Here is a 16,324-nt window from a genome sequence, read left to right as displayed (position 1 = left end):
TTTAAGCTTTGAATTATTCAAATAACAGAAAGATGAAAACTAATTCGGAAAAAATAGAAGATATGTATAAAAATATTATAAGCTGTGGAAAGCACATATGGAATCTGAAAATTCGAATTAAACTAATTTAAAAACCTTAAAATTAATATATAAATTTATTATCACAATGAAACCCATTTTATTTAAAACTATGAAATAAATAAAAAATTTAAGTATGACCGTAAGCTTTCGTCTCAATCGCCATTCTGGTCACACTACGCAGGCAGGGCGAAGAGGCAGTTAACTAACTGTTAATTGATAGCCCACTGCGTCGCCAACTAACCTTTTCCCATATTCCCAACTCAACCCATTAAGTGCGAAATCCACACCCGCATCACCAGAGGGGCGTGGGCGGGATCGGATGGGGCGCTGGCTTTGGGGCCAAGCTGGAGGCTAAGACGCGGATGCGGTCTATGCACTTTGCGCACACAAACAACAACGGCAGCGGCAGCAACAACAACAACACCAACGACAGCAATGGGCCAAAACAAACAAATTCTGTTATAGACGTCGACGTCGCTGTCATTGTTGTTGCTATTCCATTTTGGACAGCACCTGCAATTTGAGTTGTAGTTTCAGTTTTAGTTTTGGGTTCCTGGCGAGCAGACGCTCCATTGGACAGTTCATACACATACATATTTGTACTTTTGGTTGATTTGCGAGTGAGTTCTCCCACCCATTGTTGTGCCAGTTGCTCCTAAATCCGCCCTTTTTGCCAGTGCTGAAATCGATAGTGACCGTCATCCGTTTGCACCTGGAGGAGCTGTGGCTCAGGTAAGCGAATCGCCGGTGCGCAAGAACCCCGTCCCAATCACTCGTCCTGCACGGCTAATGCTCCGCCTGCTGGAACTCATCGGAAAGGCCAGTCAAGCGATTACGTTCAAGGCCAGGGAATTATTCCATAGTAGAACACGACTCTCACCTTCTTGTCCCAAAGAAAAGAGGTCAATGGACAACTGCAGAATCATTGGAGATCATTGCATCAAGTGCTTAAAGTGTAAAGTGTGTTAGGGCTTCATGTGTATGTAGTTTGATCGCCATTGAGGTCAATCTTGGCTAATCAGTTGGATCTTATGATATTATGTTCTACTTGATGGAGGCTATGAAAAGAATGTTTTCACATATCTATTGGGTAAACAATACAGTCTAATTTTGCTAAGCCGTCATTTGCCTATTCTATTTTTAAAAAACGATATCGAAAGTTATTAATCTGCTTAAGTCAATATATTATGGAACTTGATTTTAGGTAATCTTTCTATGTATATCGCTGAAATCTGAACAATTACCTTATGAAGACAGTTAATCATACAGTAAAGTATATATTACTATCCTACAAGCTCATAATGGCTCATGTATTGTTTAAAATACTCTGCCCTTAAACTAAAGGTGCGCATATTGTTCTTAAATCCATTTTGAATCGTACTAGTATACCATGTAACATTCGTTTCGGAATTTCAGCTTACCCTAATTTCGATTTCTATAGAGATATCGTATTTTTAGCTTGTGAGATACTAATTGACGATATTTAACGAACGTGTTTTTGATTATAGCTTTAAGTGTTGACGTTTAATCCAGTATATTTCACCCCGACCAGGAAATAGCTTTAGAGACGTATTTGTTTGGTTGCGTATACTTCGTACCTTAACTAGGTAAAAATCAAAATGTTCACAGTCATTTGCTTCATGATATTTACGACACATAACAGATTATTCGAAAATTAATCTTTGCCCTTTTTCATGGTCTCTTGACCCCGTCGTAGAAGTTTAGCAAATCGAGTTCTAATGAAATTCTGCTTACGACTTTGTATTACTTAGCTATCAGATCGTTATCCCAGCCTCTTTCTGTTATTAGTTGCATTTCTATGAGAAGTTTATTTATTTTTTAAGGCCTTTAGTCGGTCTAATGGTAAATGCATGATTATCACTAAAATATTTGGTCGTAAAAGACTTATGAGCACTATAACAGAGGATTTACGAATTCAATCCCAATCGGTTTACTGAATAATGTTATCCTTCTTCAGCTTGGCCAGCTCATCCGGCCCGTAGCCCAGTAGTTCGCCCAACACTTCATCCGTGTGCTGACCCAGAATCGGAGGAGCTGTCCGGGCATCGTTTCGCGCTTCGCTGAAGGTCACAGGAGGACCCACCACCTTGACAGTTCCGTCCTTGGGATGCCGCAGGCTTTTCACCAGGCCAATGGCCTTGATATGCTCGTCCTCGAAAACCTCGGGAATGGAGTTAACAGGTCCCACGGGAAAGGAGGCGCCCTCGAAGAGCTTCATCCAGTTGCGCGAGGTGTCCTTGGCTAGCATTTGCTCCAGGATTCCCAGCAGCTCCACTCGATTGGTCACACGATCCTTGTTGGTCTTGAACTTGGGATTCTGCGCCAAATGCTCCACTTTTAGGCGGCGACACAGGTCCTCAAACTGAACATCACTCCCAGTGCCCAGGGTGAGATAGCCGTCCTTCGTCTTGAAGCTCTGATACGGAACGATGCTGGAGTGTGCGGTTCCCATCCTTCCTGCTTCGACCCCGGAATTCAGGTAGTTGCTACCCACGTTGAGCAGCAGGGAGCAGCAGGTGGACAACAGGTCGACTTCGATCTTCTGGCCACGTTGCGTGCGGGTCCTTTGATAGAGGGCTGCCAAAATCGCTCCATGGGCGTACAGTCCCGTAGACATGTCCGTTACAGCCACGCCCACCTTGCTGGGCGGTCCATCCCGCTCCCCGGTGATGTGCATCAGTCCACCAACCGAAGAGGCAATCACATCGTAGCCGGGTCGCTTGGCATACGGTCCCACAGAGCCATAACCCGTCATGGAGCAATAGATCAGCTTGGGATTCACCTTACGCAACTGCTCGTAGCCCAGGCCGTAACGCTCCAAGGTGCCGGGCACGTAGTTCTCCACCAGCACGTCGCTGATCTCGGCCAGGCGATGAAGGAGTTGTGTGCCGCGCTTGATATCGATGCAGATGCTCCGCTTATTACGATTGGGGGCCAGGAAGTAGGCGGCATCGTTGCTGTTCTTCAGAAAGGGTGGTCCCCACTTACGCGCCTCATCGCCAAAATGTGGACGCTCCACCTTGATAACTTCCGCGCCGAGATCCGCCAGAACCATGGTGCAATAGGGGCCGGCGATGATGCGCGATAGGTCCAAAATCCGGATACCATGCAGCGGGTGGCGTTCGTCCACATCGCTGGCATTAGCATTATCGGCTGCGTTGTTTTTATCGCCAACGGCTGCAAAGTTTCTCAAGCTCGGGCGGCAAACTCCGTAATTAAGCAATCCCCGGACGAGGCGCAAATTCTGTGACAACATGGTTCTTTTTTGTTGCTACTTGTGGGTCAACTAATCTGTAGCCAGTACACACATGTATGATGTGTGTGGAAAGTTTTGCGGGCCGACTTGATCCGCGGCCACTTTTATCGTCACTGAAAGTGGCCCTCCATCCAAAAGTCGTCGGAAGCTCGTTGTCTTATCTCTTTCGAGTTGCTCTTAACATTCGCCTAAGAGTGGGAGCTTTTTGTTAACTATCTAAAGACTGCGATAAACAATACCTGGAAGCCCAAAAAACGAAAAAGAATAAGAAAAAGAGTCTCTCTTTGCGCTTCACCTTGGGGAGTTTCCACCGAGAATGTCGCGCATCCTTTCGGTTTCGTGGGGGGAATTGCCTCAGCTGACCACCAGATAATGAGAGGTTAGTCATCCGCGATGCCATGCCATTAAGTGGAGATCGAATGCCTCGCTTCGCATTGTTTTGTTCTGTACTCCGATTATATCACCTTGCTGACATCTTGGATAGCGTGATCTTATAGTAAGCGCGATCCGCCTGAAATCAAAACAGCATTTTGTTTTTCTTGAAAAACTGACAGGCCACGAGCCTAATGTGCGGCAATTATTCCCTAATGACCAGCACAATTAAAATGTAATTTGAATGTCGTGGCTGGATAACTTACGCCTCAATGCTCACCATAAGTGTCAGGCGGATTAGTAATCCGCAAGTAGTACGTTTAGTGATGTTAATTGATGGGCATAACTGGTTCATCCACGCGCAGGCGATTAATTAAGATTCATGCACAGGGAAAGAATTGTACTCAAATTAATTCCTAGGAAACGATTTTCAATAATTATAAGACATATTATTCAAATTGATATGTAATAACTAGATTAGCATACAAAGTATAAACGTGACGAACTTTTAGGGAGCAATGATCTGAAAGATTCTTTTGCAATTTTGATAGATACTAATTAATTCATGTTAAATACTTTTGTTGTTCTTATCTGAGTGCTGAGCAAATTAGAATAACCAGTAGCATCTTCTTAAAAGTAAAAGTAAAGTATAAGCGTGGGCATATTATCATCTCGCCAAGATCACTGCCCACATCTTGGAGATTCAGCTTAAAATAGCTTGGTCTTTCCCATAATTATTGCTCCTTATCGACAAAGTCGACGTAGCCATCAGTTCTTGAGGACCGTGGCCTTGAAATAGTTTTCTCTTGTGTAGAAATTCTAGCTAATTTTAGAAAATACCTGTTCCTGGCCAGTTACTAACTTGTTAGCGAGATGTAGAAGTTGGTTCAAGGTTCTAGTTCCTTGGAAATGTTTTCTCAATGCGGGCTTTTCCCCCGGAAACCTCGCCTCGTGGAATCAATATTTATTTTCAGAATGACGTTGCCCTAATATGTGCGCAGTGATCTAAGTTTTAGCTGGTACTGGGGTCAGCATATGTACATGGCCTAAACAGCCCGATACGATCCGAAAGCCATAGCCATAGCCCACTTGCTCTCGCCGATCTGTGTAATTACGATGGGAGTCCTCCCTTTGTTCGCAACGTTGTAAACAAGGCGATATCATTCCAAGATTCGAATGCTACTTTAATCACTTGGGATCAAGAGTTCAGGCCATGTAATTGTCGATCTACGGAATGACGCACTTGCTCGCTTTATGGCCATTTCCTTTGGGCCAGCCGGGAATCACGTTCACAATCACGCCGGTCATTATGCCCAAGCGGATCTTAAGAGACAGCCTAAGAGAACCAGTTTCCGAGCAGATAGAGCTTCGCAGCGCTTGGGAGATTGGGAAATGGGAGAGTCGGGCTTTAAATACTCGGTGGCAAGCTTAACCAGCGTTTATTTACTCAGCTCGTCTCGCTCGCGTCGGTTCGGCTCGTGGATCCATCAGATACACACGTACAGATACATATATATATATACAGAAAGAAACCGAAAGCGATACCGATTCAGATGCACATGCAGATGCTGATGCAGATTGAGATAGCCAGTGTGTTTTGAGTGAAACAAAATGAAAGCCGGCCAAAGGCTGGGCATGCGTCGGCAGCTCGGCTGTTCCCAATCGGCTAACTCGCGAGTGCATCCCGCAGATAGCACTGCCAACTACGATTGCTAGCGGCCAATGCAGTCCAGAAAGCCGCGACTCGACTATTAGCCAACTGACCAAGCCAAAAAGCCAAAAGCATCTCGTCGAGCTCTCAACTCTCGGTACCCAAAAAAATTGTGCAAGCCAAAAAGTCGATTGCAGTCGTCAGCTGCGGATTGCCGATTGCGGATTGCACAATCCTGGCAACCTGTTGCTGTTCGTTGGCTGCTGTGTGTGTGCTTGGTGTCTGTGTTAGTCGCGTTGTAGAATCTCGTATCCAGCGTATCCAGTCGGAGATACGCAGATCACATCACATTTTCCCCCATCGAGTGGTGCGTTGAGAGAAAACCGTCAAAATTGCTGTGCTACTCTGTTCCAGGATCCTGGGGTACATCATGCGCCGCTTCCTGCGCTCGGCCATGATCGTCTTCAGCTGGTTCGTCGTCCCCTACAGCCGGTACACCAACATCAAGGTGATCCGGCGCAAGTTGCCGCCCATCCGGAGCCACCTGCTCGAGATTCCCGCCGTCGACCTGGCCAAGCTGATTCGCACCAGAAAGGTGAGTACTTGCAATCCTCCACTCCCCCCAAAAATTGGGTCACTTACGCAAAGCAAAGCAGTAGCCACCTGGTAAATGGGTCGGCCGAAAACTTGCCAAATCAATTGGAAAGACTGTTGCCACAGTGGCGGTTTCTGTTGCCACATTTATTGGATACTGGCCAATAGTAGCTATTGATTGCAGCCAACTCCCGGGGAGTTGGAGAAATAGATAGTTTCGCTTTTTTTTTCTGGCAGAAAGTAAAAACGCAGACGAGACAGTGACGCGAGTTTCTAATTTTTCACTTTATAAGACGCGGAGCACTGGCCCCTAACATTTCAATTAGACAAGTAAGCCATTAAAAAGGTCGAGGGTAGAACGAATGGACGGCAAGCAAAGGGGTAAATACCCTAACCAGACAAATAAATTTAAACAGAACTGAAGAATCAAATTAAAGGCAGGTTCAAAGTCTAAACTTAAAAATAAATGTAATTATTAGAAGAATTAATATATTAGTTCGCTTCAGGCTATATTAGTTTAAAAGTTAATCAAAAGGTCAGGCTATTACCAACTAGTTTTGGCTATAATTACTCATTAAATTTTAATTCACAACCATTAGAGTTTATACTTAAATGATGGCTTATAGAATTGAAAGCGTAGTAAAAGGCCTATTTATTAATTTGAGGTCATAATTAGGTGGCAATTGCTTCACATTAAGCCAATTGTGTGTAAATAGCCAAACTTCAGGGGTCAATAAGCTCAGATCGAGTGGCTAAAGTTCATAACATTTAAAAGTTCCCAGCTGTCGGATGCGGAAAACAGCGACAACAAAAAAAAAACCGCGCGCAGTTTTGTTTATAAATTCAGAATAACGATGATTCTTACTTTTTGCCGTTGCCTTGCTATTGGAAGATTTCGGAAAAAATTCCTATGGCGAAATTTGCCAACATTTAATGAAAAACGTTTTTATTCAAAATCCTGTTTTTAATGCGTCTTTGCGACGCTTCGAGAAGCATAACATCGCATCGAGTGACCCTAGGCCAGAGTATTACCGCCAGATGAAATCGAAATCAATTTGGGTTTTTTCCCCCTCCATTTCTACCGCCGCCTCGCCATCGCGAGCACTTAAGCCAATTGGCCCAAAACCAAAACACCGAGGGTCTGGGATATAGACGCGAGGCATTGAGATGGAGGAAACCGCCGGCTTAGTCATCTAAAGCACTAGCCAAGCGTTTTTTATGACGCCAGCGCCAGTTTCGCAAATCATCATACATATGGGCAAGGCCCGAGGGTCTCACTCTCTGCAAGCGAAGCTGTATCTGTACCTATATCTGTATCTTTATCTGTATCTATATCATATCAAAATCAAAGTTAAAGATACGAGCTGTTCGGGCTGCCAATTACATGCCACTAGTGTCTGTTTTTGAGTGTACATATCATCCACGGGATGTGCAAGATCTGTGCTCCGTTCGTTGGTCCACATCGTGTGAGGTCACCACCACTGGCGGCGAGTGGGGAGGGAGACCTTATCGCAACACCAAGTGGCGACCACCACCCGCCCTCCAGTTACCATATCGTGTGCTCAGTGGGCTGCCATTGTTTAATCGCTGTGTGCTGCTGCTGCATGGAAAAAACTTGCACTTGGATGGATGGATGGTAGTTGGGTTTTTAGTGCACGTCCGTCTGAAGTACGAAAATTGTACTTTATTTATTTTTTAGTGGCGCTTTTTATGGCCGCTGTCTTGTTTCGGCGAGGCGGTCATATGGTGCGTACGAGTGCTAAATATTATTATTTTAATTATGCATCTTTATATGTGTGTTTTTTTTACCCTCTTAATTGCTCGTTGGGTTTCATTGCCATAGGTTAGGCATTGCCTCACAGCGAGCCAAGCGTAATGATTTTGTAATTGGCATTATATCAGAACTAGTTGGTTGATCAACTGCTAGTACATATATTAAATAATAATAATCGTCGTCACAGCGACCAGAAGTTGCATTTAAGAAAGTGATACTGCTAATTGCCCTTGTCCGCTTGCGAACTTAAGTGGATTCCCTGGGTTTTAGGTTTCTGGGCAGAGGCACCAGATGATCTATCTGCTATCTGAAATCTGCTCATGTGGATTCGTACTTGAATCGCATAATTCGTGTTTCGTTTTTTTCGTGTTTTTCTTTTTCGCTCCGCCTGTTGACTCTTTTAGCACGTACTTCATACACCATATAGTACCATCATACGTACTTATAAGCTCCAGTTGAATCTGTGTGTCGCGATTTCTTTATACTATATACTATGTATACTCTATACTATATGCTCTATACTCTATACTCTATGCCGTGCCACAAGATCTTTTCCACATTGTAAACACCAGAGCGCTGGATCGTTGGTATCGGATCGGAATCGGAGTCGAAAGCGCTTTTCGGTCGCTGATTTTGTAGCATGCCCCCCTTGGCGAAGCCCTCGCGACTTGCCATTATTGGTTGCATGCTATTGGCCGGTTGCAGCGTGTTTACCTGGTCGGAACCCCCCCTGGCCGCCACTACACTTCTTACTACACTGGAAGTCATTGAAAAAGTCAAGTAGCCTTAATTTTAATTATACATAGGCACATACCGACATACGTATATGGCTTTCATATACGCCGGTGCATCATTTGTGCGTTGCATGAGCCCAAATTAAGGCGAAGTAGCAAGACGGCAATTTGTGTCTCAATCGCAATAAAGACGGGGCACATGGAAGGCCTTCTGCCTCCGATTACCCAGATTAACTGAAATCAAGTTCAGAGGTTACCCTCGATGGCAGAATGTGGTTCGCGCTACGAGTATCTGGTTTCGATTGAGTGATACACATTTGATTTGAGTGCAGCGAAGCTCGGTTTGATTGATGCATACTTCCCCCATCAATTACCTAATCAGATTATCTGAAAAGCGGGTGAGAATGTGATTAATTACATTATCGGCTCCATCACACAGCCAGTGCTTACGACTCTAAGTGCTGTTGATGGGTGATTATAATTGTATCGGTTCTCGGTATTTATTCACTGCTAATTCCATGGCTGATATGTGAGTCATGGGAGAACATACGTGTTTTGATCTATTGATCGCTTTATTATCCGCAAATATCGAAATTCTTTGTACTTCCAATCCCATTTATATACACACACTCTTTTATTTTATTGTTTTGTTTGTCAGCCTATTTGGTTTTATCGCTGCAAATGGTTTCTTTATGAATTAATTGTGACACATAAATATGGATGGCAAATCAGTGATCAAGACGTGCTGCAGCCAGTGGATTAGCTACTTACTGTAATCGATCAACGCTTTGTCAACATTTTGTTGTGATTACCACACAGATAACTTGTTTTCTGCCTTAGAATTCTAATTTACTCAAGATATTGCACAATCTTAATACTCCTATTATTATCTCTGTGACTTTAGTTGGCGCCGAGTATTGTTTATTTCCTTAATGCATGTTTGATTGATACATTGTTGATCGCCAGCTCAAACCATAAAGAACTCTTCACAAATCTATTGACTACACTAAGGAATAACACGGAAATCAGTCTGGCTGATATCTCAATTAACACATGGCACTGGATTATGTATTTTAGCATACTTCGATCTATGTATTGACAAGTGAATCAATTCCAAGAGTGTAGCCTCTTTGAACTGAGACCCCAAGAGTTCTATACCCTCCCATGGCATTCGCACATTACTCATACGTCATGTGGCCGCTGATAATGGGCGGTCGAAAGTGCATGTGTCGCACGATGAACGTCACGACTGCAAGTTGTGTTTGGGTTTGTCTTTTTATTGATTTTAATTTAACTCAAATTGCTTTTTTTGCCTCGCCACTGGCACTGGCCGCTTCCCAATAGACTTGTGAATTGATTGCTGGGAATTTGAATTAAAATGGGGTACGGGTATGGGTATGGGAATCCGAGAGGAATGTGAGCTGCTCGGAATGCGAGGTAACCTGCGGAAATACTCAAACATTCTTTGCTTTCCACTTGCAGATTAAAAGCGAAGAAGTCGTGGAAGCCTACATTGAACGATGTCGACAGGTGAGTTATAATAGTTATAATCATGGTATAGAAATCCATTCTACCAGGTGATATTCCTGTCTAGAACTATACTTATGTGCATTTTAATGTGTTTTACTTCACATAAAACAGTTCAATTCCTATATATCGTTAAACTTTTAATGACTGGACATTAAGTTTTACGATTGTCATTTACGGAGTAATAATAAATAATTGAATTAATTGTATGTGAAGTTTATATTATCGCTGGTAAATAAAACGAATTTTTTATTCGTTACCATAAAATACCTATAATATCAACTTTACACTCATCCGTATAATTTATTGATCAATTAAAAAGTATAAATATTAAAATAATATTTGAAATGTAGTTTATTTTTCTGTGCACTAAACTTTTCCGTTTGATTTCTTGCAGGTGAATCCCCTGATAAATGCCATCGTGCAGGATCGCTTCGAGGAGGCATTGGAGGAGGCTCGGGAGATAGACAACGTGATAGCGATGGGCATCAACAGCGTGGAGTCGATGGAGGAGCTGACCCCGTTGCTGGGCATCCCGGTGACCGTCAAGGAGAGCATTGCCGTCAAGGGCATGACCAACCAGGCAGGTCGCGTCTTCAAGACGCCGCAGATAGCTAAGTCGGATGCGCCGGTGGTGGAGCAGATCAAGCGCTCCGGCGGCATCATCCTGCTGGTGTCCAACACACCTGAGCTCTGCCTGCTGTGGGAGACGTACAACAACGTGACGGGTCAGACGAAGAATCCGTACGACCTGAAGCGCACTCCGGGCGGATCATCGGGCGGCGAGGCGGCCCTTCTGGCCAGCGGTGCCTCCCTGCTGGGCCTCACCTCGGACATTGGCGGCTCGTCGCGCCTGCCGGCCATGTTCAGTGGCATTTGGGGCCACAAGCCCACGCCGTATGCGGTCTCCTTCCGAGGTCATCATCCGACGAGTGACTTCCCCAAGTGGGGAGACTTCTTCACCATCGCGCCGATGACCCGCTACGCCAAGGATCTGCCGCTGCTGCTCAAGTGCATGAGCGATCCCACGGGTCCCAAGCTAACGCTGGACAGGCCGATCAGTGTGAATGGCATCCGGTTCTTCTTCATGGACAACGATGGGCCATCGGGCATGATGCGGCCGCTGAGCAGGGATCTGCATGCGGCCATCAACCGCGTGGCCACCGATTTCAATGCCAAGCGGGTGAACATACGCAAGATGAAGTGGTCGCTGGACATCTCGCTGTCCGCCATGCTGACCATGAAGAACATCGAGACCATCTACCACAAGACGGAGGAGGGCGAGGAGCCCAAGACCGTGTGCAAGGAGACGGTCAAGTACTTCTTCGGATGCTCGGACAGCATCCTGCCGTCGGTGATCTTTGGCCACCTGCAGAACTTCATGAAGATCATCCCAAACTCGCGCCACAAGCACCTGGCCAGCATCATCGAGGCGCTCAAGACTGAATTCAAGGAGATGCTGGGCAACGACGGCGTCTTCCTCTACCCGACCTTCCCCAACACGGCGCACCAGCATTACCAGATCTACCACAAGCTTCTGGAGCCCATGTACATGGCCATCTTCAACACGCTTGGCTTGCCGGTTACCAACTGCATGATTGGTCTAGACCGGCGCAACCTGCCCATGGGCATCCAGGTGGTGGCCAATCCGGGCCAGGATCACCTCAGCCTGGCTGTGGCCCGCGAAATGGAGCGCCGCTACGGCGGATGGGTGCGTCCTCCGTCCGAGGACAGCCACAGCAGCAGTGGGAGCAGCAAGCAGCGTGGCTAGGGTGCGCTGACAGGAGGATTGGCTTTATCCTGTGCGTGATTCATTTGTACTTTGTTTTGTTATTAGCTAATTGTACACTGTCGAGCAGTTAGGGAATTTCAGAGAGACTTTAAATGGATTTAGACAAATCACTGTTATCAGCCGAAGTTGGCTGAATGGTAGAAAGGAAAGGAATCCCTAGAGCAGCCTCTATACTTTATCAGCATTTTATTCGACCATTACAACCATCACACCACCAAATGTTCGTTCGGGACCTTCGAAATTAGTAATCCCTCAATCGCGAGTCATTACCACCCATTGTATTAAATTATTGTCAAAAAAAACTCCACTGAGCTGTACATCGTATTCGTATTCGTAATCGTATTATCTTTACCTATATGTAAATATTCGTCTAGCATCTAAGTGTTAGGTTTATGTCGCGTCCGGCAGAGATCGATAAATATAACCAGTATGTGTATGTATGTACGTTTTGTAGCATCTCTCGCTTAAACAACTTGAAAACTTTACAACTTTTGCAAAGAACCAAATTCGTTGAATAAATACGTAACAGAAAAAATATTAACCGAAATTTCAACTTCTGTGGCGCAATTGCCGCCGAAAAGCAGTTGGCCTCCACTTGGAAGCCATCGAGGGAGGTCCGAGTTCGAGTCGGAGAATCGGAGTCCGCGAGTGCTTGGAAATTGGGCCCACCTGAGCGGTGGACCCGAAGACAAAGTGAAACAAGTATTAGACGGCTACTAGAGACAATACACGCTCGGATACGTGTACCACTTAATAAATGGTTCCACTTCGCTGCCCGGCATGGAGAATCTTACTACAGTCGGACCTGTTTTTGGCCAATTCCGATACTAACTAGCTAATTGGAATAACAGATTTAATATAGTCAGTAGAAGACTTCCAGACATTTTGACGACTTCGGGTTTTACGCTGTGAACTTTGATCGTCGTTATTACTTCTTAATAAATGGTTAATTATGAAAGATAAAATTTGGATCTTGTTTCTTTCTCAACTACAAATATAATATATTCAAATATTTAAATATTTCACAAATTCTTCAGTTTCAAAGAAAACTTGCCATATGGATAAAACTCATTATAATATAGAGTGTCAACGCACCTCGCCCTGAAAATGAAGTACATTAATGTATCACATGACTGTCGTTCCTATCGAGGCCCCACTGTAGTGCCTACCTACTTACCCAGAGACTGGGAAATCGCTAATCTAATAGCCTTAATCGTGCGCATGCGCAGCGGTTTTCCCAGCCAGCTGGCTGTTTGGTGAAGTGTCTAATGCACTTTTGTCATTCGAGTTGCCGAATTTTGGGCACATTTTATTGGCCTGGCTGGGCGATTTTGGAGTTGGACAGGGGGTGCCCGCTAGTCGTTTGTTATTTTTCTATTGCAAAAAATGTGTTGTTGTTTTTCTTTTAGTGCGCGTGTGTAAGTGGTTAGTTTTTGGCTTTTGGAGTAGCCCAAGGTTGCGGCAATACGGCTTGCGCAATTCCGCCGCCGAACGTGGTATTTGGCCAGAAAACTCGGAGGTAACTCAGATTCTTGCCCAAGAATGTGGCGGTCGTTGGCGTTTCAAAGTGTTTTCTGGCCAATGCCAGGCGGGAAAAGCCAAGCTATTGCCTCGAAATTGGGTGAAAACATTTTCCATAGCTTGCAGCGGAAAAGTGCAAGCGGCGTGACGAAAACTGTGGAAATCTCGGCGGTGAGTCGTGATCCGGCTACCTGTCAGGGGATTACTGGAAGGCAGTCTACCTGAGATAGCATAACTGTGCGTTCCAGAGAGCCGAAACTGTTTCCAAATAAAGCGAAACTGGAGTGAGAGGCATTCCAAGAAAATGTGAGGAGTGAGAGCTGTTTAGAAAGAATACTTGGAAATCTAAAATGTGGGTTTGGTAAATGCATTATGGAAAGTAAATAATTCAACTAGTAACTTACTATATAATATACTGATTATTGCTATACTATTCCTGCGTAGTTTTCTACTCAAAAATGATACACCAAAATGATGCAGAAGTTGCTGGAAATAAAGTTAGTGGACATAAAGTACCTTAACTAAGTCTAGGTTTCCCAGTTCGTACCAACAATGTTGAGCCTTTTAAGGGGGCCATTAAAAACTACAAAATCCGTCCCTGATTAAACACTCGAACGGTTATCAATTTTAGTTGCCTGCCTTGTGCGCCGAATTCGCCGACCTCAGCACAAATCACAAATTCGGATCGGAGAGATATAACTACATATGTACGTTTGCAGAGAGGGAGAGCGGAAATATCATTCCAGTCGCCAGCATTCCAGTTCCAGGCTGACCAGCCGCTTCGCTTCGAGTCGAAACGGTGCGTTCATTTGAAAACTGAACCGAGAAGCGAGCGGTTGTGTCCGTCCCACGGCCTAGCCTTCACTGTACTGCCAGTCCAGGCTTGACTGTACCTTAAGAACCATTGTAATCTGCGCATTTGAGGTGACAAATCCATTGCATATTTGTTTACCGTGATCTACGCAGAGAGATTAAAACTGTGTCGATTACCGTGTTAAATCAACTAAAAACCAGTGTGATATTAACCCCGTAAGACTCAGACACGTGCTGCCAAAGACTCCGCTCTTTGGCCAGCTCGCTTTGGAGCCCCAAGTAGCCGATGCCACGTGTTTGCTCCACATGCAACGTGTTGGCCGAAGCGATCTTACAAGGGCTAGATCTATTTAACTTAGAACTCGTCCACGATGGACACATGCACTCGCTCACTAATCAGTTCAGAAATGTATTTTCATATATGTACAATATTTAGTCAGTTGCTGGATTTTTATTTCATGCTGAAACTACAGACTTAAGTTGTCCAGAAAAACTACTAGAAGTACCCTTCGTAAAACTAACAGCAGGAACACGGGATTTAAGTTAAACTTATGCTGGCTGGCTAGCATTTAATCTTTAATGCCCTAACCTTAACAATTTGCGATGGAAAAAGAAAACGAAAAACAGAATGATGCATGATTTGTGAATTATGTATGTGATGGCAGAGGGCGGGCCGAGCAGCCAAAACTATATATCTTTGGAGGCCAGCGTCTTGCGGGGCTTTGGCTCAGGTGGATCGATAAGATTGCCGTGACGCACCACGTCGATGTGGCCCAGGCGGATCATCTTCTCCTCCCAAACGGAAATCGCTTTCCTAAAACGCACAAAAAGGTTATGGTTCTTAGAAAGTATGTTTACTGGTTCAAGACATTATTTGTATTGAGTAAATAGCGCGCTTGCGAGAAAAAAACACGTAAAGCCACGTGATCCTAATATTTAGCACTAAGTAGCAAGTCCCATGCCAAAATACAGATTAATATAGAATCGTTAATAATATACATTAACACAAGCACATAAAGAGTTCTACTGTCGAAAGTTGGACTTTAAAAAGCTTATAAAAGATCTTGGAGAAGGTAATAGTTCAAAGGAAACTTCATGAATTTAGCAGAATATAAAAAAAAATTTCTGAAGTTTCTACACAAATCTGCACCTAGTTGTTTTTAATAAATTTAAAACTTTTTAAATCAAAATGTAAATATTATACTAAATTTCACTGTGAAATCCCATGAAATTATGATTCAATCTAGAAAATCTGTTAACGATTGGTAAAATTCGCCAAATTGAATGCCGAGATGACTACGCACCTGTAGAGCTCCATCTCCTTGCGCGACTCCTGCATGTAGACCTCCTTCTCGGAGTCGGAGAGGCGGGTCCACTTGGCGGTGGTCTTCTGGTGCCACTCGCGGTAGGTTTGCTTGTCGCCCTGCGGGGTGTTGATGCGTTCGCTGGCGATGAATCGCAGGAAGGCCGAAGCGGGCTTTTTGGGTCGCCCCAGCTCCTTGACCCGCTTGCGCAGCTGGCGGCGCTCCTTGGCGTCAACGAGGTCCTGCTTGAGCTGCTTGATCTCGGCCCGCTGCTCCTCCGTGAGTGTGGCATCGTACTTTGTTCGCTCCTCCACGTAGATTTGTTGGTCCCGCTTGAACTCGGCCTGCAGGCGCTCCTTCAGCTGGGCATCGGCATCGGACCAGTTCTTGGACAGCTGGCGCACCACCTCGACGGTGGAAATCTGGGGATTGGCAGCCTTCAGCTTGGGCCGCTGCTCACGCATGAAGCGAAAGTAGGGAGTCAGCGGTTTCTTTGGTCGCGGCGGCAGGCCCACCTGCTCCTCCAGGGTCTTCGACGGCACCGCCGGAGTGTTGCTGATGCTGGCGGCTGCTAGGGGCCTAGGGGGTGTGAGGGGTCGGTGGTCGGTGTCATTGGCACGAGATGGAGCACTGGGTGGCCAATCTTTGGCTACAACTTGCCTGACTTTGTTGATTAGCGAGCCGATGAGGCCGCCGCGCGAGGACATCAGGGTTGTGGTGTAGATCATGATCTCAATGGCGATCCTTCTTCCTTGCGTTGTAAGCTATTTGAAAATCACGGGGAACTTGTTGCATTTACGGAAAATAAGATTTACGTAAAAAATGCGGCATTCTAGGCCAAGCGTTGCCACCGGGTGCGTTACTTCAGCTAAGTGCTGCCACCA

The 16,324-nt window shown here is 45.1% G+C and overlaps 3 protein-coding genes and 1 long non-coding RNA gene across 7 annotated transcripts; 2 read left to right on the top strand and 2 right to left on the bottom strand.

The window, feature by feature from the left end:
* The first annotated feature begins 250 nt into the window (after positions 1 to 250).
* Positions 251 to 12,339, top strand: LOC6727330 (fatty-acid amide hydrolase 2). 3 transcript variants are annotated; one of them, XM_016175696.3, is made up of 5 exons: positions 251 to 701; positions 759 to 813; positions 5,796 to 5,976; positions 9,966 to 10,013; positions 10,408 to 12,339. In XM_016175696.3, coding segments are annotated over exons 1-5 (1,659 nt in total). In that variant the 5' UTR covers positions 251 to 700; the 3' UTR covers positions 11,782 to 12,339. The 3 variants fall into 3 exon arrangements, with proteins under 3 accessions (XP_016033858.1, XP_044779216.1, XP_039151103.1); XM_044923281.1 differs by lacking the exon at positions 5,796 to 5,976; XM_039295169.2 differs by lacking the exon at positions 5,796 to 5,976 and having other exon boundaries at positions 251 to 813.
* On the bottom strand, positions 1,886 to 3,574 carry LOC27206460 (succinate--hydroxymethylglutarate CoA-transferase). The gene has a single exon (XM_016176349.3). The coding sequence runs from the start codon at positions 3,356 to 3,358 to the stop codon at positions 2,033 to 2,035; it is 1,326 nt and encodes a 441-aa protein (XP_016033859.1). The 5' UTR covers positions 3,359 to 3,574; the 3' UTR covers positions 1,886 to 2,032.
* Positions 12,340 to 13,243: 904 nt separating the features above from the next.
* On the top strand, positions 13,244 to 14,748 carry LOC123327283. The gene is made up of 2 exons (XR_006541912.1): positions 13,244 to 13,675; positions 13,768 to 14,748. It is a non-coding gene; the product is annotated as an uncharacterized LOC123327283 (long non-coding RNA).
* Positions 14,561 to 16,324, bottom strand: LOC6727328 (transcription factor A, mitochondrial). Of its 2 annotated transcripts, XM_002102678.4 has the most exons (3): positions 16,101 to 16,322; positions 15,441 to 16,019; positions 14,561 to 14,950 (listed from the first exon to the last, which is right to left on the bottom strand). In XM_002102678.4, exons 1-3 carry the CDS (start codon positions 16,166 to 16,168, stop codon positions 14,824 to 14,826), a joined length of 774 nt encoding a protein of 257 aa, XP_002102714.1. In that variant the 5' UTR covers positions 16,169 to 16,322; the 3' UTR covers positions 14,561 to 14,823. The 2 variants fall into 2 exon arrangements, with proteins under 2 accessions (XP_002102714.1, XP_016033856.1); XM_016176348.2 differs by having other exon boundaries at positions 15,441 to 16,324.

Source organism: Drosophila simulans, chromosome 3R (genome assembly GCF_016746395.2).
Source record: "Drosophila simulans strain w501 chromosome 3R, Prin_Dsim_3.1, whole genome shotgun sequence".
NCBI lineage: Eukaryota > Metazoa > Arthropoda > Insecta > Diptera > Drosophilidae > Drosophila > Drosophila simulans.
Note: the sequence above shows the minus strand (reverse complement) of the source record. Positions and strands in the feature narration are given on the sequence as shown.

Bases quoted from the DNA above. Each gene is read 5' to 3' on its own strand.
- LOC6727330 (XM_016175696.3), top strand. The intron at 814-5,795 runs GTAAGCGAATCG...ACTCTGTTCCAG, and splicing joins CTGGAGGAGCTGTGGCTCAG to GATCCTGGGGTACATCATGC. The intron at 5,977-9,965 runs GTGAGTACTTGC...TTCCACTTGCAG, and splicing joins AGCTGATTCGCACCAGAAAG to ATTAAAAGCGAAGAAGTCGT.
- LOC27206460 (XM_016176349.3), bottom strand. From the start codon at position 3,358: ATGTTGTCACAGAATTTGCGCCTCGTCCGGGGATTGCTTAATTACGGA.
- LOC6727328 (XM_016176348.2), bottom strand. From the start codon at position 16,168: ATGATCTACACCACAACCCTGATGTCCTCGCGCGGCGGCCTCATCGGC. The intron at 14,951-15,440 runs GTGCGTAGTCAT...TGTGCGTTTTAG, and splicing joins AAGGAGATGGAGCTCTACAG to GAAAGCGATTTCCGTTTGGG.